This window comes from Meles meles, chromosome 11 (genome assembly GCF_922984935.1).
Source record: "Meles meles chromosome 11, mMelMel3.1 paternal haplotype, whole genome shotgun sequence".
NCBI classification, from domain to species: domain Eukaryota; kingdom Metazoa; phylum Chordata; class Mammalia; order Carnivora; family Mustelidae; genus Meles; species Meles meles.
Window position 1 is genome coordinate 53730067 of NC_060076.1, and position 27512 is coordinate 53757578.

Below are 27512 nucleotides of genomic sequence, written 5' to 3' on the forward strand. Positions count from 1 at the left end.
GAACAGATATTTTTGTACTACTTCTACCTTTTATTTGTTATGTTGTTTTAAAGTATCACTCCTCGCTGTCAGACCGTCTGTCACTTGACCTCTATAAATCATGATTCCCATCATTTCCCAGGACTTCCATCCACTCCTCCAAAATTTCTCCTTCACCTTAAAACTTGGCTAATTTTAGTCTCTCTCTTGTCTATCTATCCCTCCCAGAGACTGGCTCAATTCTGTTCACTCTTCAGAAAGTAAACAGAATCAAACAAGTAGAGCGAAGGAGAATAAGAAAGAGATGGTGTGGAAAAGCAGCTATAAGGACCAATAAAGCAAAAAAATAAAAGAGAAAAAAATCATGGGAGTTGGCTGTTCAAGAACAACTGTCAGTAGATGAACACAATGCTCAGAAGCAATAAAAACACTGAACAGCTTTTGCAGGCAGGATGTTTCCCTTTACATTACAACTTTAGACCAACTATAAAGAAGCTATTTTATCTTCCTCCTATGTGCTCTGACTGAATTCAGGGAAAGATGATGATTACAAGTATACCCTCCATTTTTTAGAGGAAAGTAACATCATTTTTCCATCGTTCTGTTTCTAATGAAACAACCCTTTATTAACACAGCTAGATATAGATGTTAACTGCTGTAGTGAAGTAGTTAAAAGCATTTGTTTTGGAACCAGCCTACTCCGGTCCAAATCTTGTCAATTCTACTTACCAACTTTGTGATTCTGGGCAAGTTACTCAGCTGCTCCATGTCCCATGTTCCTCGTTTATAAAATAAAGATAATCATAATTTTGAACAACTACTGATACGAGAGGACTAAATGAATCAACTCCTTGAAGTGTTTAGGGTCAGTGCCTGATACATGGTTAATTTGGTCATTAAATGTTAGAAATCATCACTTTATAATGTCACACCTTCCAACTGTATGTCAAAGTATAAAAATCTCATTCCGTCAATTATTACTTCAAGTGATGCTATTTTTATTTCTATACTTTAGTGAAAGCAATTCACGCTAAACACTTCCTGGAATATATTCTTAGCATTTCCCCCAAGTCAGTTACTCAACCAAAGTTCTTACAAGAGGATTCTGTCACCTTCTAGCAACTTTTCTTCAAACTCTAACCTTCTCTCTGGATTCTAGAAACTGAGTCCTGACTATTTCCAAACTAATCAGAGATAAGATGTTAACTTGTTTTCCTAATACTTAGCTTGGGACTAGGATTTCCTAGTAGGAATACCTAGAATTCCTCTTACATATTCCAGAAAGCAACAATTTTCAGGAAAATCACTATCATCTACACCTTGAAAAAAAGAAGTTGGGTATATTCTAAATCTCAAATTGTATCAATAGCTGTTTCCATCCATTTTGGCCTCAACATCCCAGACCACCTCAACATCCCAGATTTAGTTAGTATACACAATTAAAAGCAAATCAAAAGGAGGCAGAGACACACTCCAAAGGAACAGGCTTTTAAAAGTATAAACAACTCTTTATAACTTAAATATAATCGCAAAAGAAAACTGGAAAAAATGAAATATCTATTAATTAATTGAAGTATCTATTAATTAAATGAAATATCTATTAATTAATATCTATTAACAGGAGACTAGTCAAACAGATTTTGATATATCCATATGATAGAACAGTATTCAATTACCTAAAATGGAATTAGTAAGTGACACAAGAAAATGCTTATAGTACTATAGTAAACATTAACATTTGTATGCATGTTTTGCATATTCTAAATTACAACTGTGCATAAGAGCAGGCATCTGCACACGTACACACACAAAAATGTAGGGAACAAAACCCATCCACAATTCCGTGTTAATTGGTTATGGGTAGTAAGATTAGAGTGCTTTGAGCTTTCTTCTTTATACTTTTTTGTATTTTTATTACATATTATTTTTATAATAAAAAATATTGAGGCAGCTCTATAATTTTAACTTCTCTGAACAAAAAACTAAGAAAGTGAGGCAAAAACTGGTGTCTTTATACATTCACTGACAAGAAAACTATTACTTATCTCCAATCAGAAGGGTAATTCACGATTACTTGACTAATTTATAAGAAATTTTGGCCCTTTCAAGGCATAGCTACTTGAAATAATAATTAACATTAGTAATTTACATTATCATAGGATTAGTAACTAAACTGCTATCTGCCACTCTCTTTCCACAAATGTTAAAACTGCAAATTCCAAATTAGCCATTTAAACTGAAGTTGAACTTGCAAGTAGCCTGCTGCTAGATTTAGGAAACAAATTTTGTATTTACATTAGCTGTCATCAGTTGGACACAGTTCTGAAGTTTCAGGGTAACCGTATGTTCCTATATCCACACCGAGAACAGCAGTGCTACTGACTAACCCGGGTGGCCGATGGAGTAGGCGGATAGCTCCATTTAACTGGGCTTCATAGATTGATACATTCTGATCTTGACTTAATGTTATTTGGTATCCAGGTTGTCTTTTCTCAACTATCTCCTGTTTTCTTAAATAATACATGAGTTCGACAGAAGTCAGACTGAACATTTCTTTGGAAAAGCAATTTGATTTCAAATGAGATAATCTAGTTTACTCAACATAGTATAAAAATAAAAGAGAGGAGAGGACATCCCACCTCCCATTCCAAACATCAGGTTCCTCAATTGGGAGAAGTATTTTATTATTTTTTAGTATACATTTGGGGGTTTGTTTGCTAGAGCAGTTAATCTATCCTAAAATATAATTTCCTCTTTTTCTACACTTTCAGCCAGAGTATATATTTTAACAGGGCTATGAGTTCTGCTGACAGAGAATCGGTATTCCTTTAAGCATCTGGTAATAACTTCTGGTTTTTTGGGATATAATTGAGACAGAACATCATTTAAACGTAAGGTGTACAACTTGTTGATTTGATACACTTATATATCACAATATGATTACTGCTATTGCTTTAGCTAGCAACGCTATCATGTGACATAATTATCATTCCTTCTCGCAATGAGATCATTTAAGATCTAGTGGCTCAGCAACTTTGACTTATATAATGCAGTATTGCTGGGGAATTTTAGAAGGGAGGTTAATAGAAATTCTATTAACGGGACTCTGAATTATTCCCAAAAAACAATCAAAAGTTAAAACAAATATATAGATATATGGATCATATATATGTGTACGTATGTGTATCATACGCACGTGGCTATATGTTTGTGTGTATATATCTATCAGAGGTATAGAGCCACAGTATTGTAAATCACACATACTTACAGACTGCTTAAATTCATTTAATTGCATCTGGAGACCCTGGGCTTTGTCAAGCTCCTTTTTCATCTCATTTACGCTGCGTTTGAATTCTGTGACCTCCAAGCGCAGTGAGCGGCGCTCCACTTCCGCCGCGTGCAGTCTTTGTGTAAATCCAAGTATTTGCTTCTGTAATGACGCCGTGCTTTTCTGTTGTTAATCAAGAGCAATTTTACAAACAGGAACTACACGTTTACTAATAAATCAGCAGCCATGGCCACTTTCCCAACTTCAATGTATCTTGGATTATACAGAGAAAGATACTGGCTGTAACTGACACTCAGAGGTGGAAGCTTTATTTTGTATGGGACCAATAATGTGGTTGATATGAAATCAACAGCTGAAGAAAATAAATAATCTAATGGCTAGGAAAGGGAATTGACATTTGTTTATGTCTCACAGCATTCTGTGGCAGCCTACACCTAGAAAATAGTAAATTCACAACTCATGCCAGAACTTTTGTATTTAGATATTTTAGACACTTACTTGGAAGTGCTATTATGACTGCATTAAAGACTACATGAAATCTAATCTAAATACATTCATGCACAACTAATTTAAACTACAAGTGAGTGTGATTCAGAGTTAAGTTTACAATCTTGAAGTCACTATTTAATGAAATTGCATACATACCAAAATGGGCACATGGCCACGGAGACCATACTTCAGGGCCAGCGTGTTTACTTTATGAAGTCCACGAGCCAGCCGCTGAACCAGAGAATCTTTTTCTATGTATGTAATACTCCTGCTACTATGTAAAGGTATACTCTCCATTGCCAGACTAACTTTATCCATGAGTTTTGCAAAAGAACTCTTGGCTGCACCTATGAGTAAATGTCCACAGATTCTGGAATTTGGATCTTCAGGGGGAAAAAAAAGAAAAAAGAGGCAGAAAAGATGTGAACTTTCTCTTGTTCATTTCACAACTCTGCCAACAGCAACCCAATTAAAATGTTTTTTCAGTTATATAATTCCCATTCACCTGTAGTGATTCATTCAGAAAGTCCCCTCCCACATTAATTTTCACTATGATAAAAAGGGATGCAAAAAATAGCTCACCTACTAAACAACATATCTAAAGAAAATCTGCATGTATTTACATTATATCATTCACACTGAACACTATGACACTAAAAATTCATCATCACTCTTTGCTTTGTTTTAAAACCTAACATAAATTCATTTTCTATTTACAACTACTGAGGCTTGTTACCTTAATGTCATACTATTTATATTCTCAGACAAGAAAATATAATTTGCCTTATTCTAAGGCAATTAAAATTTTACAACGACAATTACTTATTTCCCCACAGGATTTTGGTAATCATCCCTCTCACATAATGGACTTAAGGTCCCCGCATATCCACCATGGCCTGCTTGCTGCTAGATTCATCAGGTCTGTAATTAATAATTGTGTTTAATGTTGATAAATAAAATTGTCAGTGCACTTTCTACTAATTGGTATTCCAGATAATGGTTAATAGGTTTATTTATGCCTTAATAAAAGTCGTGTAATTTAGTTTTCCCTCTGCTAGGCAGGTCTTAATCTGTCATTACTTGTTTTATGATACTATCTGTGTAAAATGACAAGCGTGGAGAGATTATTTAAATTCAGTAGTATACCATTCTACATTACAAGAGCCTCTGCTGGTGGAATTAATTTAAATTTTGTCTTTATATCATAAACACAAAAAAGATATTTGGCCAGTTTTGTCCAGTAGAAAAATGTTCTATAATTCTAAGAATAGATATGGTTCAACATTAAAGAATAACATTGGCTGAGAAGGTGATTAATCAGTGTTTTTCTAAGTCAGAAAGAACAATCTCACAGAGGCCCTATGTTCAAAAATGTGAGGCTTCTTTTATTTCTTTATTCCTCAGTGGATAAAAGGAAAGATAAATTTTTAAATTTATGCAGCAGTCATGGGGCACCTAGGTGGCTCAGTCAGTGAAGCATCAGACCTTGATTTTGGCTCAGGTCATGATCTCAGACCTTGATTTTGGCTCAGGTCATGATCTCAGACCTTGATTTTGGCTCAGGTCGTGATCTCAGGGTATGAGACTGAGCTCTGTGTTAGGCTCAGCACTCAGCTGGGAGTCTGCTGGAGATTCTCTTGTCTACCCCTCCCTCTGCTAGCATGCACTCTCTCTATCTTTCTCTCTCTCTCAAATAAGTAAATAAATCTTTTTTAAAAATTTATGCAGCAATCAGATTTTGGAAGCCACAACCGCCTAAAAGTTATACATAAAATAAAAATTATAAATTGGATAAAAGCATAATACCCCTCGTGTGGAATTTATTTCTATCAGTAATTGATGCATTGACTTTTAACAATAAAAGGTGATACAAATTTAATTCTGTATGCCTCTCATAAACCTATTCTCTAAGGATCCCATTGACAGAAGGTATATGAAGTATAATTAAAATACACAGTTTCTTTGTTAACAATCAATTCTTTAAATAAGTCATGAATAAAAAGGATTCAGTACTTTACATGCCAATTAACACATAATACAGAACACTGATTTAAAAGAATTAAACGAGTGTTTAATGGGTCACTATTGAAAAAAATAAACAGTAAAAGTTATATTAATGATAACATGCAATATTATACATCATTCCAGTGCCTAATATATGTATTCCCAGTTTCTCAACTGGCTTTCAACTCCTTAACTGGTCTTTTGTTATCTCAGTAAACCCTGTATTTGCCCTGGGCCAGCCTAACATATATGCATATTTTGTATGTGTTTATTGGATTAATTATACTTCATTTTACGTCCATAGCAGCTGAAACATGCTGAACATAAGGATGCATTCAATAATACCAAGAAAGACACATAGATCAATGGAACAGAATAGAGAGTCCAGAAATGGAACCTCAACTCCATGGTCAACTACCCTTCAACAAAGTAGGAAAGACAATCCAATAGAGAAAAATACAGTCTCTTCAACAAATGGTGTTGGAAAATTGGACAGCCACATGCAGAACAATGAAATTGGACCATTTCCTTAACACCACACAAAAAATAGACTCAAAATGGATGAAAGATCTAAATGTGAGACAGGAATCCATCAAAATCCTAGAGGAGAACACAGGCAGCAACCTCTATGACCTCGGTCACAGCAACTTCTTGTTAGACACATCTCTAAAGGCAAGGGAAACAAAAGCAAAAGTGAACTATTGGGACTTCATCAAGATTAAAAAAAAAAAACAACTGCTACACAGCAAAGGAAATAGTCAACAAAACTAAAAGCCAACGTATGGAATGGGAGAAGATATCTGCAAATGACATATCAGGTAAAGGGCTAGTATCCAAAATCTATAAAGAACTTGCAAATTCAACACCCCCCCCCAAAAAAAAAGAAATGGGCAGAAGGCATGAACAGACATTTCTCCAAGGAAGACATACAAATGGCCAGGAGACACATGAAAAAATGCTCCACATCACTTGGCATCAGGGAAATACAAACCAAAACTGCAATGAGATACCACTCATTCACACCAGTCAGAATGGCTAAAATTAACAAGTCAGGAAACGACAAATGTTGGAGAGAATGCAGAGAAAGAGGAACCCTCGGGGCACCTGGGTGGCTCAGTGGGTTAAAGCCTCTGCCTTCAGCTCAGGTCATGATCCCAGGGTCTCGGGATCGAGCCCCGCATCGGACTCTCTGCTTGGCTGGGAGCCTGCTTCCTCCTCTCTCTCTCTCTCTGCCTGCCTCTCTGCCTACTTGTGATCTCTATCTGTCGAATAAATAAATCTTTAAAAAAAAAAAAAAAAAGAAAAGAAAAAAGAAAGAGGAACGCTCCTACACAGTTGGTGAGAATGCAAGCTGGTACAGCCATTCTGGAAAACAGTATGTTTTGCATACTGTTCTGCAAAAAATTGAAGAGCTACCCTACGAGCCAGGAATTGCACCACTAGGTATTTACCCAAAGGATACAAACGTTGTGATCTCAAGGGGCACGTGCACCCAAATGTTTATAGCAGCAATGTCCACAATAGCGAAACTACGGAAAGAACCCAGATGTCTATCAACAGATGAATGGATAAAGATGTGGTGTGTGTGTGATATACACACACACAAACACAATGACATTTTACTCAGCTATCAAAAAGGATGAAATCTTACCATTTGCAGTAACATGGTTGGAACTAGAGCATATTATGCTGAGTGAAATAAGTCAGTCAGAGAAAGAAACTTATCATATGATTTCCCTCATATTGGAATTTAAAAAGCAAAACAGAGGATCATTGGGGAAGGGAGAAAAAATAAAACAAGATGAAATCAGAGAAGGAGACAAACCATAAGAGACTCTCAATTATAGGAAACAAATTGAGGGTTGCTGAGGAGAGGTGGGTAGGGGAATGGGGTAACTGGGTGATAGGCATTAAGGAGGGCATGTGATAATGATGAGCACTGGGTGTTACATGCAACTGATGAATAACTGGATTCTATATCTGAAATTAATAATATGTTAATTAACTGAATTCAAATAAGATTAAAATACCAAGAAAAATTAATTTTTTAATGGCATGTCAAAAGTGTTTTTTTATGTTTTTTTAAAGATTTTTAAAATTTATTTGTCAGAGAGAGAGAGGGAACAAGCAGGGGGAGCAGCAGGCAGAGGGAGAAGCAGGCTCCCCACTGAATAGGGAGCCCAATGAGGACTTGATCCCGAGTCATGACCTCAGCAGGCAGATGCTTAACCAACTTAGCCATCCAGGTGCCCCAAAAGTTATTCTTTCTAAATAAACAAGATAGTGGATCATTTTAGGAAATTTTCAGGTATATCAAAGTAACAAAATTTTCACAAAGAGAATTTAAAAGCAAAAAGTCAACTATAATTAAAATTAATGAGTATCAGTTTTTTACTATATCATAGAAACAAATTTGTGTGGGCACTAACCACTCTGAAGGGCGAAATTGAGTGACAATATAATTCTACAAGGCATTCTTCTGAATTTTTAAGAAGCGGGAAAGAGGCATTCCTGATTGCTGACTCTCAAGGAATTACAGGAAGAGCACTAAAATAATTTATGCTCTGATGAGTGAGAAGTGTTTTTGTGACATACTTTACATTATACAGTATAGAGTAGGATAAATTCCACACTAAATAAATGAAGAAACAAAAAAAATCCTCTAGTGACATAGTAGTAGAATTATTTGTATAATGATAAGAAATAAGAGATAAAAATAAGGTCACTGAAATTTCTCATGTCTACACTTGTCTAAACTGTTTAAATGTTTGCTACATTTAACAAATTTCTGTTTATGTAAAATACATTTGTTAATCACTTTCCCTCTATTTAATAGCATGTGTCTTTTGAGAAAAAAGAAGACCCTACTGGACTTTTTCCAATAGTAAAGGCAATATCATACATTTAAGGTTAAAATATTTAAAACAAATTCATAAAGAATTGTTTTGACGAGTAATTTTAAACCTGTGAGTGACAGATCTTGGGGCCGTGGTAGGGGAGGCTGAAGAATTGTTTCAAGGGTTTCTTCACTTTTAACTAAAGCAACCACTGCCATCTTGATCTTTATTTAGCCCTAAAAAAAATATACAGCATGAATAATATATGACCATGATGTTGTGGGTAATAAAATTGAAAGTCCTTTAAAACATTATCAAAGTCAACTGCTACTAAAAATACAACTATCATGTGGGAAGAGAGCAGTCTACAATATGTCTTCTTATCAAAATGGAGTCCTCACACTTAGAAAGATTGAGAAACACTCCTTTAACGAAAATGGGGATTCATGAGTAATGATTTAATTAGTACATATGTAATACATAACTATTTAATTTAATCACAATGTTGCTCATGAGTATAATATTAATAACAATGAGTAATATAATACAAAAATAACAAATGTTAGTAATGAGTAATGTAAATGCCTTATATTCGAACTCAACTCCACAGACTTGGGAATATTTTGTCGTCCTTGACATCTCCATCTCCCTTACCATCTCCCCACATCCCACCCTGAATATTTCTCCAGTCTATTCAATGTTCTCTGTGATCATGACTGTATCTCATCTGTATTCTTGCTAGAGTCTCCCTACTCTTCTTCAGTCTTTCCCTTCTTCAACTCATCCTCCACCATAGACAAAGTGTCTTCTAAAACACAAATCAAGGGGCCCCTGGGTGGCACAGTTGGTTGAGGATCTGACTCGATTTTGCTAAGGTCCTACATAATCTGATCCCTGCTTACTTTTCCAGGAACACTTTTCACTGTTAACCCTTTTATATGCAACTCTTTTCAAGTGACAACAACACATCACAATCTCAAATCAAAAATAATGTTTCTGTCTCCAAACCGCTAATAATTTGGGAAATACGAATGTGGACATTATTTTCAAACATGGGAGGCAATCATTATGGCAAGATGTTTGCTACAAAGCAATGTTCTAACTAAGAAACAAAACAAAACAACAACAACAATAAAAACAACAAAACTATGAAAATAGCTCAAAATATTATAAGCAAAAGCAATGACAGGAGGTGCCTGGGTGGCCCAGTTGGTTAGGCTGCTGCCTTTGGTTCAGGTCATGATCTCAGGGTCCTGGGATCAAGCCCTGCAGCAGGATCCCTGCTCAGCAGAGAGCCTGTTTCTCCCTCTCCCTCTGCCTGCTGCCTACTTGTACTCTCTCTCTCTGTGTCAAAAAAAAAGTAAAATAAAATAATGACAGAATTTGTCTTACCATATTTTAAAATGTCAAGATGTACATATGAAAAGAGTAGCATGATACTGGTTTTAGAAGAGATGGGGAGGGATACCTGGGTGGCTCAGTTGGTTAAGCAAACTGCCTTCAGCTCAGGTAGTGATCTTGGAGTCCCAGGTTCAAGCCCCGTGTCAGGCTCCCCTCTCAGCAGGGAGTCTGCTTCTCCCTCCAACCCTCCCCTCACTCATGCTCTCTCTCTCTCTCTCATCCTCTTTCTCTCAAATAAATAAGTAAGATCTTAAAAAAGAAAAGTAGCAGAGAAAGGAAAAATAATGGAATAGACAAGAGAGACAGCAAATACATCCAAGAACATAGTAGTTTAAGATAGTTTAACACAGTAGTTTAAGATACGCTAAATGACATATCTAATGTCATTATGGTGACTGAATTGAAAAGTATTGCAACGAGCTGATCATCTGGACAAAAATAAATCTTAATAATTTCCTCATTACTTAAACCAAAAATAACCCTAGATAAATCCAAGTTTTAACATAAAAATTGAAACTACTAGACTATGTTGCATGGAGCACAGGGTGTGGTGCATAAACAATGAATCTTGGAACCCTGAAAAAATTAAATTAAATTAAAAAAAAAAAGAAAATACTAGACTAAAATATGAGCAATTCAACCTTGAGGTAAGGCTAACCTTTCTAAGTAAATCACCAACAGAAAAAGCACAAAGTAAATACTTAATAATTTAGCTATATAAAAATTAAAATACACAAAACTAAAATACAAACTGCAAAATTATTGACATAAAAAATTATTTAGATGATACAGAGCAAAGTGTTAATGCCTGTGATACACAAGTTCTTATAACTCCATAAGAAACAAACACATATCCCCATATATGAACATAATGAGAAAATTATAAAAGAGTATGAATAAGTGTAGAACAAATGAAAAAATTTGCAACCTAACAATAAAAATGCAAATAAGTAATAATATAGTTTCTTTTGCCTTTCAAATTAATAAAGATGAGAAAGATTGTCAAAATTTAATGTGCCCAAAGGCATTATGGGGAAACCAGCCCTCTCAGTACTGTTCACTGGAATGTGAGGCAAGACAACTTTCATGAAAGCCCCACTGGTGATTTTTTCCAAATGTAAAATATGTCAACTCATTTCTCAAGCATTTAGCCGAGGAAATAACTGTGCAAACATAAATTGTTTTTGCACAAACATGTTAATTACATCACAGTTCATTACAGTATTGCTTAAAATCATGGATAATTTTAAGAAAAAACACCAATATCCACCAATAGAGAATTCAGAGTCAACTACAGTATATATAAACAATGGGGTGGCAAGTGGTCAAATACAATTAACAAGGCATACCTCCTTTATTGACATGGAAATGCATTTAATTGTCCATTGAATAGAAAAAAATTACAATGAGGTATGACTGTGTGAATCCTTCATGTGAAACTGTGTGTGTCTGTGTGCATCCAAGTTTGTACACATGTATGGGTGATCTGGACAACCTGCACACAGAGTAGTTCATATATAGAAAGATACCATGTTAGGCAATAGGGATGGGAAACCTCTAACACTGATTTAGAATCAATAGCTCTTGTTTCTATCTGTATTATTTATAAATAATACTAAAGAAATAAATGCCCAATAACAAGACAATCCAAAAACATATCTCAACTCGGACAAGTAATATTTGGGGGAATGATTAGAAGACAGCAAATTTTACTGAAATAGATGCTCAGTAAGTACTTATTGAATGGGTGAAAAAACTGATGCTATGAAGATAGAAGGAACTTAAGTAACTTAAGGAACTTAAGTTAAGGAGTTTTTTTCCCCAGTTTTATCAAGAAATCATTGACATATGTGGCTGTATAAGTTTAAGACATACAGGGGCGCCTGGGTGGCTCAGTGGTTTAAGCCACTGCCTTTGGCTCAGGTCATGATCTCGGGGTCCTGGGATCGAGTCCCACATTGGGCTCTCTGCTCGGCAGGGAGAGCTTCCCTGCTTCCCTCTCACTCTCTCTGCCTGCCTCTCTGCCTACTTGTGATCTTTCTCTCTGTCAAATAAATAAATAAGGGGGCGCCTGGGTGGCTCAGTGGATTAAGCCGCTGCCTTCGGCTCGGGTCATGATCTCAGGGTCCTGGGATCGAGCCCCACGTCGGGCTCTCTGCTCCGCAGGGAGCCTGCTTCCTCCTCTCTCTCTGCCTGCCTCTCTGCCTACTTGTGATCTCTCTCTCTCACTGTCAAATAAATAAAATAAAATCTTTAAAATAAATAAATAAATAAATAATCTTAAAAAAAAAAAGACATACAACATGATGATTTAATTTAATAGAGTATGAAATAATTACCACAATAGGTTTAGGTAACATCCATCATAATTTTTTATGTCAATAATTGTATCAGTAGTTCTTAAAATAATTTTTATTTTATATACTATTTTAACATTATTCACAAATATATCCTATGAAAGTTGTGACACTGAAATTTCACATGTTCATGGACACTTCCAATGATAAATTATCCACTCAAAAACTGTTCTTAAAAATTATGACAGGCAAATAAATTTTAACTTAAAAAGAAAATATCAGTTCACTGTAAAATTCTTTCAACTTTCCTATGCACCTGAAATTTTTGATAACAAAATGTTTGAAAAAATATGAGAACATGCAAAGGTAATAATATAAAAGAAAATCACAAAACAGAAGAAAATCTGAAAAATTAAATGTGGGTCCCCCCAAAGAGACACTTGTAGCTGAAATGCCAAAAATGATACATACTTGTTTCAATTTCAAATATAAGTGAAGTTACATAAATGACAAAGTCCTCTAAGTTACTTCTTCTCAAACTTCATTGTGCCTATAAGTCATCTGAGGACCTTACAAAAATGTAGAATCTGACTGAATAGCTCTGGAGTGCAGTCTGAGATCATTTCCCCACGAACACATTCCCCACGAATACTGATGCTGCTGGTCCACAGACCACACCTAAAGTAGGAATGCTCACTTTATTATTCTTCAGGATTCAATAAAACCTTCATTTCAAAATACATACCAATGACTACTTATTAACAGAAATATCTTAACTTATTGCTTTGAACTTCCTAAGTGTGAAACCTCATTGTTACACTGAATACAACCCAGATTTCTGAGTTTTGCCTGAAGGAGTTGCTATGACCTCCACAAAGTTAACTCTAACAATGAAAAGAAACTTCTGAATAGTAATAGCAGGGGCACGTACACTTGGGTCATCCATCTTCCGGATAATTACAATTCAGTAATAGAGGGAATGTGTAACAAAATGTATGAACATTCTATTCATATCTATCTACTATATTTATTCAGAAATATTTCCAGGCAAATCAGCACATTTGTTTCTATCTTGAGAAATTCAGTCTGGACCAGGCATATGAAATGTTGAGCTATGTAAAGAGTTCTTTAGTCCATTTCCATAATGATTGATAGCCCAGCCCTTCGGTGGAAGTAACATTCTCCCCTGTTTGAGGTAAATGATCTCTTGCAGGCTCACCATTTGGACACCTGGAAGAGGTAATTTATCTCAAGTGAGCAAACACTTTAATGAAAGCAAGAAGGTTGCCACCTGTCCAGTATTTACAGGCAACATGGAAACTGAGGTCTCTGCCCACTGCTATAAATACATCCTCAAAGTTTAAGAAGGTAGCAGAAGCAACCATTTTTAGCACTTTCTAAGCAGTAAATTCAAGCTACCATTATTGAACTTCACACTTCATGAAAGAAATAAAGCAATATCCCAGCTCGCATGAGCTATTAGAAAACACACACACACACACACATACACAACAGATAAAACAACAAACATTTATTGGACAATCACATATATAAGAGACTTGACTAAGAACGTTACATTCACCCCTAACAACCCTTAAATTAGGAACTTTTCTTAGCCAAATTCTACAGGCAAAGATATTGAGGCTGAAAGGGATTAAGTACCTTTCCCCGTATCATACACAAAGTAAGCAATGGGACCTAGTTTCAAATCTAGAGCCCAAGTTCTTAATTCATTCTATGTTATGTATTCAACATGTTTAATTTTCTCTCTTAGATAATTTTAAAGTTTTCTCTCCTATATAATGAATGGTATGGGGGTATGGGTATGATTCAGAATGTGCTCTAAAAAGGGAAGTACCTAAAAAGAGTATTTTTTTTAATATTTTATTTATTTGACAGAGAGAAATCACAACTAGGCAGAGAGAGAGGAGGAAGCAGGCTCCCCGCGGAGCAGAGAGCCCGATGCGGAGCTCGATCCCAGGACCCCGGGATCATGACCTGAGCAGAAGGCAGAGGCTTTAACCCACTGAGCCACCCAGGCGTCCCTAAAAAGAGTATTTTTAAAAAGAATAATTTACTGACTTTTTTTTAACCTTAGAACAAAGATAAAACAAGAAGCAATGCAAGTACTATTTAATATATTAAAAGCTATTACTGGATACTGACATACACGTTCCAGTTTTCCCGGGGCTAAGAAAACAAAAAGAAGTGACACTGATGCCATCAGTATGTCGTCCTGACACGTAAAATGGCTTAAATTTTCAGCAAGTTCTTCAAAAAGAAAATGGAAGTAGGAAAGAACAGAAAAGAAAAAATACAGCTCTAAGAAATAACTTCTTTCCTTTCAGGATTTTCAGATTATTTCCTTAATAAACCTTCCCAAGATTTTGGCATTTCGATATTCCACTTGGTTGAAAAAATGAAGACACTGCTCATAATATTAGGTGATTCAAGAGACAATGAATCAATTACAAATCAAAGCTGAACTGATGGTATTCCTGACACCTGTCCTATGATGAAAAGATTCTCTTATGAACTGGGGAAACAAATTATGAAATGCCCAACTAATAAATATTATCCAAACACTAAAAATCATTCCCTAGAAGAAGAAAATCCTTTAAAAGTATGACTGTTTTTGAAGCTAACACTGTGACAGCACACCATAAGTGAAACACAGCATCATTTCTGTGATTTCTTGCCAAAAATGCATAAACTGAATCTAATCATGAGGAAACATCAAACAAATCAAAATGGAAGGGTATCCTACAAAAATCAGCCTGTAATCTCTAAGATCATGATGGTCAAGGAAAGACTGGAGAACTTTTCAGTGTTGGGGGAGATTAAAGAAAGATGGACTTAATGCAACACATAATTCTAAACCAGATCCTTTGGATCTAAAAGACATGGTTGGTTGGGACAATTAAGGAAAGTCGAAGGGGGCGCGAATGGTTTCTTCTTTTTTTTTTTTAAGATTTTATTTATTTATTTGGCAGACAGAGATCACAAGTAGGCAGAGAAGAAGGCAGAGAGAGAGGAGGAAGCAGGCTCCCTGCCAAGCAAAAGGCCTGATGCAGGGCTTGATTGATCCCAGGACCCTGAGATCATGACCTGAGCCAAAGGCAGAGGCTTTAACCCACTGAGCCACCCAGGCACCCGGTGCAAATGGTTTCTTAACGTTGATCACAGCCCTCTGGTTATGTAGAAGAATGTCTGCTTGAAATACACACTGAAATATGAGAAAGTAATGGGCATCACGTCCACTTCTTACTCTCAATTATTTAGCAAAAGGAATGGCCTCTGTTGTGTACTTGCAACTTTTCTGTAAGTTTGACTTCAAAATGATTTTTAAACGCAGGGCACCTGGGTGGTTCAGTCGGTTAAGCCTCCGACTTTTTTTTTTTTTTAAGATTTTATTTATTTATTTTACAGAGAGAGAGAGATTACAAGCAGGCAGAGAGGCAGGCAGAGAGAGAGGAGGAAGCAGGCTCCCCATTGAGCAGACAGCCCGATGCGGGGCTCGATCCCAGGACCCTGAGATCATGACCTGAGCCGAAGGCAGAGGCTTCAACCCACTGAGCCACCCAGGCGCCCCAAGCCTCTGACTCTTGATCTCAGTTCAGGTCTTGATCTCAGGGTGGTGAGTTCAAGCCCCTTAATAACAATAATTTTTACAGGCAAATATAAAACACTATGTGGCCTATAGTAACATTTTTATCATTTGTTAGTCTGTTAGTAGATGGATGAGTGGGCGGCAGGAAGGAAGCGGGAAGGATAAGGAAAAGAAATCATAGATAGATAGAGAGAGATAAAACAGATTAGAAGAGCACACAGAAACAGAAAATAATCAGTAGTCTAAAAATGTGTACAGGCAGAAGTGTGTATGTCTATTCATTAATGTAATACACTACTTTCATGATGAGATGGGTGGTAAGGAAACAGTTTTTTTAGTGCCCACTACACGCCAGGTACTATACAAAATGTTCAACAAGTATTACCTCATTACACCCTCATAAAACTCAGGAAGACACTACTATCTCCATTTTTAGGTAAAGAGTCTGAGGCCTAGTAAAGTTAAACCAACTTGCCTAATTTCACACAACTAATAACTAGCAGATCTGGATACAAAATAAAATCTGCCTTGTTCAAAGCTAATGCTCGTTCTACTATACGATAATGCTTACCATATATTTAAGTTATTCATACATTTATAAACTCAACGTGACTACGTAAACTGTTATAGCTTTACATCTATTGCCTTCATTATTACCTGTTAATAACCTCTCATGTACTTTAAGTGTCTGAGAATGTTTGCCCATCCTTTCTGCTAAAATATCTGAGATTTCTACTACTGGAACACATATAAAAATGAAAACACATTACCTGGAAAAGGTAATATAGTAACCCATCATCATGTTTTGAATGAATTATTCTATAAGACCAGCTTGTTAAGTCATCTCTGCAAAAGATACACACTGATCATTTTTGTACTGGTCCAACAATAACTCAATTATTTACCTGTCCAACTATATTCTTCCGTATACTCTTCCAGACTTTAATACATCAATTATCCTCCCCCTCTTAGCAACTATCACTTTCTCTTTCCTAAGTACTTAGTGTTCTTTAGCCAACAACATTTAAAGCCTTTCCCTAAAATAAGTTTCCCTAAACTTTCCCTTTTCTCAAGCCATTACAGGCAAAACCAGATTCTAACATCAGAGGCAGCTGTTTCCGGCAGTAGGCAAGCATTCAAAGACACACCACCCTCCATCTACCTTCCATTTGATAAGTCTGACCTACACATATTTTTATTAGGGTCTCAAACAACCATAGTGTCAATATTTGAACTTAAAATATTGCAATAGTCCACTTTTGGAAAATGTGCTCAGGGAGATCACTGAGATTTTAGAGGTTTTATAAAACCTCTATAATCTGGGGCACCTGGTGGCTCAGTCAGTTGAGCATCTGCCTTTGGCTCAGGTCATGGTCCCAGGGTCCTGGAATCAGGGTCCACATAGGGCTCCCTGCTGGGTGGGGAGTTTGCTTCTCCGTCTCCCTCTGCCCTTCCCCTTTCCATCCTCCACCTCCATTTGTGCTTGCTCAAGCTCTCTCCCCTCTCTCTCAAACAAATAATTTTTATAAGTTTATAATCTGATCCCATGCCAAGGATCCACCTGTTTCCTTACTATTCTCCAATATAGTTATAATAGAAAATATATTTTAGTCCTCACCACATATAAGCCAGCAGTGTGAGGCATGGATCTCCATTCCATCTCCCGAATGTCCTCTTCCCATTCTGTGCTTATTCCCACTGCTGCAGTCCTGCTTAAGTGCTGCCCTCCATCTGGATGCGGTCCCTCTTCTGTAACTTACTGTCTATCATGCTAGGCCTAGCTGAGGCCTTCAGATAAGGCTCCCAGAACCTTCCCAATACTAGTAAGTCCACTCTGAGCTGCATCTCTTATGCATCTTTTTATCTTACATTCAAAGCCAGTATTTCCTCATGCAATCCTTGATTACATTCTGCCTAAAGTTGTTCTAAGTTGTCAGTCTTGTTCTATAATCATTGTGTATATGTTCTAGAGGTCCAGATTCAAGTCATATTTTTCTTTTATCTCCCAGGTATATACAGCACAGTGATAAGGAAAAATAAAGTAATGATATAAACAGAATTATAGCTTAAGAAACCAATCTATTTTAACTGTCCGCATACCTACAAAGAATATGATGAACACAAATAATCTGTATTTTAAACTAAGTTCAAAAACTTTCATTAAGTTCTTATAAGACTGTTAATTTTGCTCTGAAACCATAGTGCCAAAATAATTAAAATACATTTATTTAGACTTCTATTTCAGACTTCAAATCCAGTACACTGAGGTTTTACCAAAATACTGGAGATGCATATTGCTTACCAAGACCAATGGCCACAACTTAAAAATAATCTTTGAATCTTGTTTCCTACTCTTAAGAACCTAGATTTAGATGTGTGAAATCATAATAAATTATCTGCATGTATATAGCAGACTTGTCTAAAGAATTAAACTACATCCTAAATTATCATTTCATTAATGCTTACAACATTCCATTAAGCAGGCAAGTGTTACCAAATCCATTATTTTTACTGTTAATGTGTCTGAAGTGACCATAATTAGTCCAATGACATAAATTAACCAGTAGGTAACTGTATGCTATTCTTCAGAAATTAGTTTTCCTTGAATCTTTTATACAAACATATCCTACAATCTGAGACCATGAAAAAAAATTTTAGACCTTTGGAAATCACTGATACCATGCCTGGTGGAAAAAACTGACTATTCAAATTCACTCTATTTAAAATCAATTCAGAAAACATCACCAAATAAGAAAAGTTTTCTACTGGTTCTGTTATTATTCAATCTTCTAAAATGTATAACTAGAAATAGAAATAAAGAAAAACTAAAACATCTGCAAGAACATTACCAGTATGACTTAATAAAAGAGCTAATGAGATTTCCATGGGAAAATCAGATCACAAAGGGAAAAAATAAGGTGGATACATTCACAAGAAATGTCACTTAATTTCCCCATAAATTAAGACAAAATTACCCACCAAAATTTACAGTAAGTCTCTACATCATTAGAGATTTAATAGTTTCTTTGTACTTGAATAAAAAGAAAGATGAAAACAAATATATTTTCTTCCTAGATGGTTTATTAGGATTTGTACCATAAAGCATCTCTAGACATTTTGCTTTTAAGAGTATCTCACAAGGACCTAGAAGAGGGAGTTGTACCTGTTTTACTAATGACTTCCTGTAACTCAGCCATAGAGGTGACTATTGCCGCTAGAAGGTCCGAACTGGTAAGCCAGCTGAGTGCTTGCAAACAACGTAACTGCTCCTTCTGATGCTCTGCAAAAAAAGAAAGAAATCCATCTTGCAATGCTACAAACATTTAAAATCCATGTTTAAATTTCATAGCTACAGTTGGTTATTTAAGAAATAGATCAAAACTTATAGATACAACTTTGCCTAGTGTGGAAAAGTCTACAAAAAATGCTAGATTTGACTGAGGATTTATTTATCTATGATATAAATTAAGTGAAGTCGAGAGATTGAGAGAGAGAGAAAGAAGATGGGGCACCTGGGTGGCTCAGTCAGTTAAGCATCTGACCCTTGATTTCAGTTCAGGTCATGATCTCAGTCAGGGTTGTGAAATTGAGCTCCATGTAGGGCTCCACGCTGGGCATGGGGCCTGTTCAAGACACTCTTTCTTTTTCTCCTACCGTCCCTCTTTAGTCCACCCCACCCCCGCTCATACACTCTCACTCCCTCTCTCTTTCTCAAAAATAGAGAGAGGAAAAGTTTTCTTTAGTTCTGCTTAAATTACTTAATGGCTTGATTTTTAAAAGTTAAAAATTGAAATCATTGTTTCCTCAGAATAATCAAGCACTTTAAAAAAAGTTAACTGGAAAATTTACATTCATCTCATTTTCATTCAATTCCTCAATAGATGTTTAACTCTGAGCATTTTATACTGATTCATAGAAAGTGAAAATAAATTTTACTGGTAATTAATTTTACATAGGGCAGAGCCTCTGGATTGACTTAATTGAAAAATCACTATATAGACTCTCCACTTTACTGTGAAAAGAGCATTCAAATATAATAAAGCTAAAAATGTATATATATAATGAAATTGAAATTATATTTGCCACTTCCTTTATGCATAAATATATATTTACCCATACGCATATACATATCTACATACACATGGGACTATGTTACATAATTTGATATATTAAATGATTTTTTTAAGCTTTTATAAATGGCTAAAATAGTCACATTGTACATGACTTACATTCAACTTAGATTTTTTTTTTTAAATATTTTATTTATTTGACAGAGACCACAAGTAGGCAGAGAGGCAGGCAGAGAGAGAGGAGGAAGCAGGTCCCTGCTGAGCAGAGAGCCCGATGCGGAGCTCGATCCCAGGACCCTGGGATCATGACCTGAGCCGAAGGCAGAGGCCTTGACCCACTGAGCCACCCAGGTGTCCCTCAACTTAGATTTTTAAAAAGCATAAATGATCTTACTCGGAAATTTCTGCTTGTCTTTGGGCTCTCCTGTACACACTAACATGCCTATGCCTTCTTTGAAACTTTCCATCCAGGTAAAAAGAGAGGCACACGATTGGCCCAAAATCTTGAGCCTATTTGCTGCCAAAATTGCAATAACACCTTTCCGGAATACACGTATCAATCCTTTGAATGGTTTTTTCTTCGTCTTGGCTTCCTCTTGCTTCTTTTCGTCTACACTTGACAAAGCCTGGGCTAGTGTTCTAACTTCCAGTTTGAATAACTCAAAGGTGTTGACCTGCTCCTGGAGAAAATCTCTCTGTGTAGATAAGGCACATGACCGGCTGTAGAGAGGATATAAGGCACCAGCCATCAATGCACAGGCTGCCAGCAACGATGTTTGTTCCCTCTGAGTCTGCGATAACATGTTTTTGAAGCGTGAATTTTCAAGAACCAACTGTTCATGGGACCTCTCAATACGATTCAATTTTTCCATATTTTTTTCAGCAATTTCTTGAAATTTCTGTAAGAAGTCAAAGAAAATATTGGAAACAAACAGGCATTTGATTACTTCTCCAGAAAGAAAACACACTTTTGTTGACAACTTCTTCAAGAGATCCATGTTCAAAATAGCCAAAAATAGGTATGACATAGCAACAGTGGGCCAAACAGCTTAGATCTAAGTGTGCACACTGATTTTTAAGTCCTCATACATAGAAGCCTCACATAAAATCAAACATGTAAATTTGAAAGTACTTCATGAATTTCCTCTACACCTATGCATAAATGCACATATTTAGAAAAGGAAATTTCTCCTCTTCCATTCCTCACTAACTTTTATTTCCTGTTTTTAAACAGAAATTACACCACCAACAGAAGTTTTCCTATATGTGAAGACTTCACATTTTGTCAGAATAAGCAAAGGGTTAAATCAATAATACAACAAATAGTCTGCCTGACTCAGTGGGTTAAGCCTGTCTTCAGCTCCGGTCATGATCTCAGGGTCCTAGGATCGAGCCCTGTGTTGAGCTTCCCACTGAGTGGGGTGTGTGCTTCTCTCCTTCTCTCTTTGCCCTTCTCCCCCACCCAACGCCACAAGCTCGTGCTCTCCCTCTCAAATTAATAAAATCCCTTAAAAAAAAAAAAATACAACAAATGGCACTTGACTGCTGTTTACTGGAATGAGGACGGACTGAATCACAGGACAAACTCTCTCATTTCAGCTCTTTCTTACCTTCCCAAGACAGAACAAAAAACAAAGTACAGCTCCAGTGGTGGGAAGAAATACTAACTCTAAGCTGGGCCCCAGCAGTTCTCTGATCCTTTTTCCCTCATCAAGAAACTTACAGTCGAAAACAATTTTGAAACACAAAGAAATGTTAACTGCAGACAGCAAATTTTTTTTTCCCATTTTATTTATTTTTTTTCAGCGTAACAGTATTCATTGTTTTTGCACAACACCCAGTGCTCCATGCAAAACGTGCCCTCCCCATTACCCACCACCTGTTCCCCCAACCTCCCACCCCTGACCCTTCAAAACCCTCAGGTTGTTTTCCAGAGCTCACAGTCTCTTATGGTTCGCCTCCCCTTCCAAATTTTTTTTTTTTAATAAACATATAATGTATTTTTATCCCCAGGGGTACAGGTCTGTGAATTTTAATTGTCAGAAAATAAACTAGTTCTCTGTGAAATCTTATGCCTAATCATTAAGGAACTGCTGAGGTAGAGTAGATTTCAGAAGATAACAGATTCCAATTTCCTTTACTGATTCATTTATCATTCAATAAACATTTATCGATTACTCACTAAATTCCATGTGCTAGAAAAACAGACAAGCAAATCAATTATTGTGGCATAATGCTATGATAAAACTATGCCGGACTGCCAGAGGCACACAAAGGGAGTTGGCATAAAATGATATTGACAGGTTTTGGAGGGACATGACAAAGGTAGTGAGGTATTTAAAAAAAAAAAAAAAGCTACTGATAAGGAAGCTAATCATAGCTATCCTGTAAGAATTTAACAATCAGAGTTGAAGAAAATAATACAAACTCTTACTTACTCCTCAAGATTTGATACCAAAGCCTACCATGGAAAATGTTGATTGGCGGTAGCCAAAAGAATTCAAACTTGTAGAAATACACTGCTGAGAAAAGTATCTCTTGTGCCAAATTCAACCCCAAAGCAAGGGGATGAGATTCCCAAAAGGTGCACAGTGAGTAGAAGGCCCTTGGACATACAGTCCTGAGTACGAAGGAGTAAAGGAAGTCCGCAAGAAGCCACTCTCTGAAGGATTCAACTTCTTGGATGCTTTCCCTTGAGCAGGTGAAAAACTGTATTTTAGTTTTAAATGTTTTTATATTATAATCCCCTTTACTTAATCCAACTCTTCTCTAAAGTCTGACCCAACTATATCTATGGTGCTAGTGTGAAAAATAAAGGAACCAGGAAATAAAGGAACTGTGGCTTGCCCCAACCACATCTCCACTGATGGCCAAGCTGAGGTAGCCGGATTTCATCACTGGGACTGTGTTCCAGAGCTCCACACAATGACACATGTAAAGGAAGTGGTGTCCCACTGGGAGCAGCTGAAAGAAGTGAGAAACTCTGAGAACTAGCCGAGTGCACCGCTTGGAAGCAGATGTGAGACACCCTTGTAAGGGTGACAACCTTTAAGAAAAGGAAAAACTGACATGAACTATGGTTAAAGAAGGCAGGAAGACCAGTGAGCGGAAAAGGAAGAGCCAGAAAACAGGATAATGTATTCGAAGGAAGTGCAAACAATTCAGAACGCCTGAAGAAAAGAGGAGAATGATGGAAAATTGACAAGTAGGCAGATAATAGATGGTTAAGCTATGGAAGCCATAAGATCCTGGAAGTCACTCTACTTTAGTTAATGGGTGGGAGAATCAGAAATCTTAATAAAGACTACCAAGGGCAGCCGGGGAGATGTAGGGAGTGGGGATGGAAGGAGAGGAGGAAATAGAAATTACAGCAGTTAGTTTTGTATTTTCTCCACAATCAATTCCATTAGTTCAATTTGAGGGGAAAACAGGAAAATTCTAGGAAACCCAAGATAAAAGAGGCAGACTGGCCAAAGCTAGGTAGTAGACATAAAAATTAACCTAACTGGATTCCAGGCGGCTGCCAACTTACACATTCACAGTTCTCAAAGTCTCGGGAAGAAATGTGTTTTCAACAAAAAATACTTTTTTTGAACAAAAAAAAAATGAAGAGATATATTTGCTAATGACATTTTAAATATTTCAAAATAATATGTGAAGTCATTGGTCAAAATCAAATGGGTTGTTGAAAGAGAGCTGAAAATATGTTAACCCTACTGGAATTAAAATTTTTTAAATAAATAAAATAAAAATTAAAAAAAAAAAGAAAGAGAGCTGAAAGTAAACAAGCCCCTTCTGGAAAAGATTAAGCTAATTTTAGCACATGAGAGACCTCCAACTCTTCTACCGTATACAGCTGGCCCACTTCAGGGCCTCGGGTTGAAGCTGAGAGCGTTTTAGCACGGCAGCCAGGAACTGGCGGTCCTGGGATGAGGATGACAGAGTAATCAAAACGTGGCGAGACATGGATAAAGATCTGAAATAAACTTCCCAAAACACCCCATTTCTCTCGATGAAGAGAAAAACAGGAATAAGCTGGAATGTTTTAAAAACAGAGTTGGGATTCGAGACTAACATGGCCAGTTGTCATTTTCGCACGCCTGGTAGCAGCAGGTGGCAAAGCAAAAGAAGCAATATTTGAAGATCCTCATGTCATTCTGTGGCCCCCAAGTTTTGATCATTTGTAATGATTATACATTTAAAAGTTCTGATTATTAGTAATTACTACCATTATGGATGATTTCATGAGACGCCTATGATTTGTATTGTAAGAAAGAGATGCCATTCACAGATTGCTAAAACAGTAAAAATAGGACTAAGAATACATGTGAAGTCTGTTTATAAATAAAAATAAACAATCTCTAAATGCTACCTCTGAAACTAATAAAAAATAAAATGAAATAAACAAAAGGGTGTATATATCCTTTCAAAAAGTAAATTTTAAAACTAAAAATAAATAATCTCTAAATACTATTTAATTGTCTAATAATGCTGTTGTCCTCCATCATTCTTGGTTTAAGTAATTATAATCAAGATATCAGTTATCAATTGTTATTGTTATTTTTTTCAAAATCAACCACCAAGGAGCGCCTGGGTGGCTCAGTCAGTTAAGCGTTCGACTCTTGGTTTCAGCTCAGGTCATGATCTCAGGGTCTTCAAATCAAGCCCCATGGGTTCTGTGCTCAGCAGGGAGTCTGCTTGAGTTTCTTTCTCTCTCTACCTCTGCCCCTGCCCCCTGCACTCTTTCTCACTGAAATAAATAAGTAAATCTTCAAAAAAAAAAAAATTAACCAGACCAATATTCAACTAGAATATCTAGAAAACTAGAATTAATTAGCAGGGTGAATTAAAGATTAAAAAACAATAGGGGCGCCTGGGTGGCTCACTGGATTAAGCCGCTGCCTTTGGCTCAGGTCATGACCTCAGGGTCCTGGGATCGAGCCCCGCATCAGGCTCTCTGCTCCACCGGGAGCCTGCTTCCTCCTCTCTCTCTGCCTACTTGTGATCTCTCTCTCTGTCAAATAAATAAATAAAATCTTTAAAAAAAAAAAAGATTAAAAAACAATGAAGTTAAATATTTAAATTTTTAAACCTCTTACAGACGCATATTAAGTTAACAACACAAAAACCTCAATAACATTAATACTAAATGAGAGTTTTGCTCATTTCTTAACAATTACGTTTCTGCATCTCAACTGTCTCCACTGAGATCCAGAATCACAGATCTCACTGCCCGTAGGCATATCCACTTAACGACCCCATAGCCCTCTCAGGCTAAAGTATCCTGTCCAGTACTGCTGATTTGCTTCCTAAACATATCCATCATAGTCCTCTTCATGTTAGTCCTACTAACATCCACCCAACCATTCCAAATAAAAACTTTTTAGTCAGTCTTAATCCCCCCATCCTCTACATTCCCAAAAAGCCATCGCAAGTCCGGTTGGGTCTACCCGCAAAATCCTGATTCAGATCCTTCTCCATGGCGACCCATGCTAGTCCCAGCTCTTCACCCACAGCCACTCACGCCCACTTCAATGCTACTGTCCCATCAGGTCAGTCCAATCCTATTGTTTATCCTCTTTGTCTTTACTGAACCAAGGTTATCTCCTCAAGTCACAATACCCCCACATGCCGTCTGCTGCAAAGGCTTCTACCTTCTCTCAGGATCCTCAACCTGATGAAAAAGGAGAGAACAATCTGCTCCTTTACTATTCAGAAATGAGACTCACCACTTCTTCTCACAATTGCACCATGTTCTCTAGCACCTCTGGGTCTTCCAACTCCCCTAACACTATTCAAATCCTAACAGTCTTCAGAGCCCATTTCAGGGTCTAGCCATTCCTTGACGCCTTTCGCTATAATCCTCACTCACACTGACCTGACCTGCTCTGAACTCAATTGTATCACTCAGGTATTTAATTCCTATACCACTACTTACTTATTTCATGTGTGTATATCTACTCTCCCTCCAATACAATAGAGGGCTAGTTCCTAGAAGCCAGGAAGCATTTACTATAGTGCCTGTCACAGTGCTCTGTACCCTGTAGGTATTTAGTAAATATTGAAAAAATTGAAAAATCCTTTATAAGATGTTCTTTGGTGCTTAGAACAGTTTTTTGCTCATAATAGGCACTGAATATATACCCAATGAATAAAAAGCTTTAAAAATGTAAGAAGAAAAATATAATTAAAAAAAGATATAATTTCCAAATATAACTTGGAACCTATCAACATGTCAGAATTCTGTTTTAAGATTAATTCTGATATTCCACGGGGACCTTGAGAAGTACTGCATTATTTACTGTGAATTATTCTTGAAGAACAAAGCTTGTTTGATGGTAATACTGGAAACAGCAATAAGAGCAATTTCCCCTTAAAAAAAAAAAGAGATTGAAGGTCAATATTTTTAAAGCAAATATAAGGAATATCACCTTCAAAGGGGACAAAAGCATTCCTAACACTGAAATAACCTGCTCCTTAGTGTGTTTAATTTCAGAAATAACATTTGCAAACTCCTCCAAAACAACACTCTTATCTTGAAGAATTTTTAAAAAATGAATATATAGTACAGATATCTTTTATACAGATTTCTTTGGCATATCAAAAATACTATATAATTCCACTAGCTTTCCTCTACTGTCTGATAAATTCAAAGTGCCCCCAAAATGGGGGTGGGGATTGGGGGGGAGATACCTTCTTTGCCTAATGAATCACGTACTTACTTCCTGAAATACACAGGCTCCGAGGGACACCTTACAGTGCTCCATGAACTCTGAGATTTTGAGCCAGAAATTAGACACTTCCCTAGGGAGTAAAATTCTTTCTTATCACTTTTGCTTCCTGAGTTCTTATTCTTTATGTTGGCAAAAGACAAAATGTGAACCGGACATTCAATGATACATAGACATCAAAGGACTTCATTTAAAAATGTCTTATTTTTACAAGCTTCATACCTTGTCTTTTTATGCAACAGTAATATTTTAAAACATAATAAATTCACCTGCTTATCTTATGATGCCAATGCTTCTCTGTTAAAAATAAAACACATTTTGTGAAGAAAATGGAAGCCTCAAACCTTGCTGGTGGAGACGTTAAAATGAGGCAGCAGCTTTTGAAAACAGTTTGGCAGCTCCTTAAAAAATTAAATGTAGAGTTACCATATGACCTAGAAATTCTACAACCTGACCTTCATATAAATATACTCAAATGCCATAATGATTATTTACTTAAAAACACTATCTTGACTTTCAAGTCTAACATGGCAAAAATACTACATGCCAAAATGGTCTGTGCCTCCGTCTACTTTTGTTTCTAAAGCAGGAAAAATTATAAACTGCCCTTTGGATAAGCCAAACCTTTAAAAGGACAGAGTTCTCCTTATCATTACACTGAGGATAAAGGTGTCGATATAGGCAAGTTGCTTGACTTGCAGACTGTTGTTAAAAGATACTACGTCGGATTGTTGATAAGTCAGCACTACGTCTCAATTCTGACCTGCCTCTGGTCCCCCTTCCTGGTGGGTTTCAGAGCCTGGTG

At 36.6% G+C, this 27512-nt stretch overlaps 1 protein-coding gene across 1 annotated transcript in view; it reads right to left on the reverse strand.

Annotated features, from left to right (window-relative positions):
• CCDC171 (coiled-coil domain containing 171) overlaps positions 1-27512 on the reverse strand; it is a 300537-nt gene that overhangs the window by 135387 nt on the left and 137638 nt on the right. Inside the window, exons 17-20 of the mRNA XM_046023926.1 lie at positions 20371-20875; positions 19070-19186; positions 3914-4140; positions 3248-3430 (exon numbers count right to left, since the gene is read on the reverse strand). Of these exons, the coding sequence (XP_045879882.1) occupies positions 3248-3430; positions 3914-4140; positions 19070-19186; positions 20371-20875 (1032 nt within the window). The remainder of the gene's footprint in view (positions 1-3247; positions 3431-3913; positions 4141-19069; positions 19187-20370; positions 20876-27512) is intronic.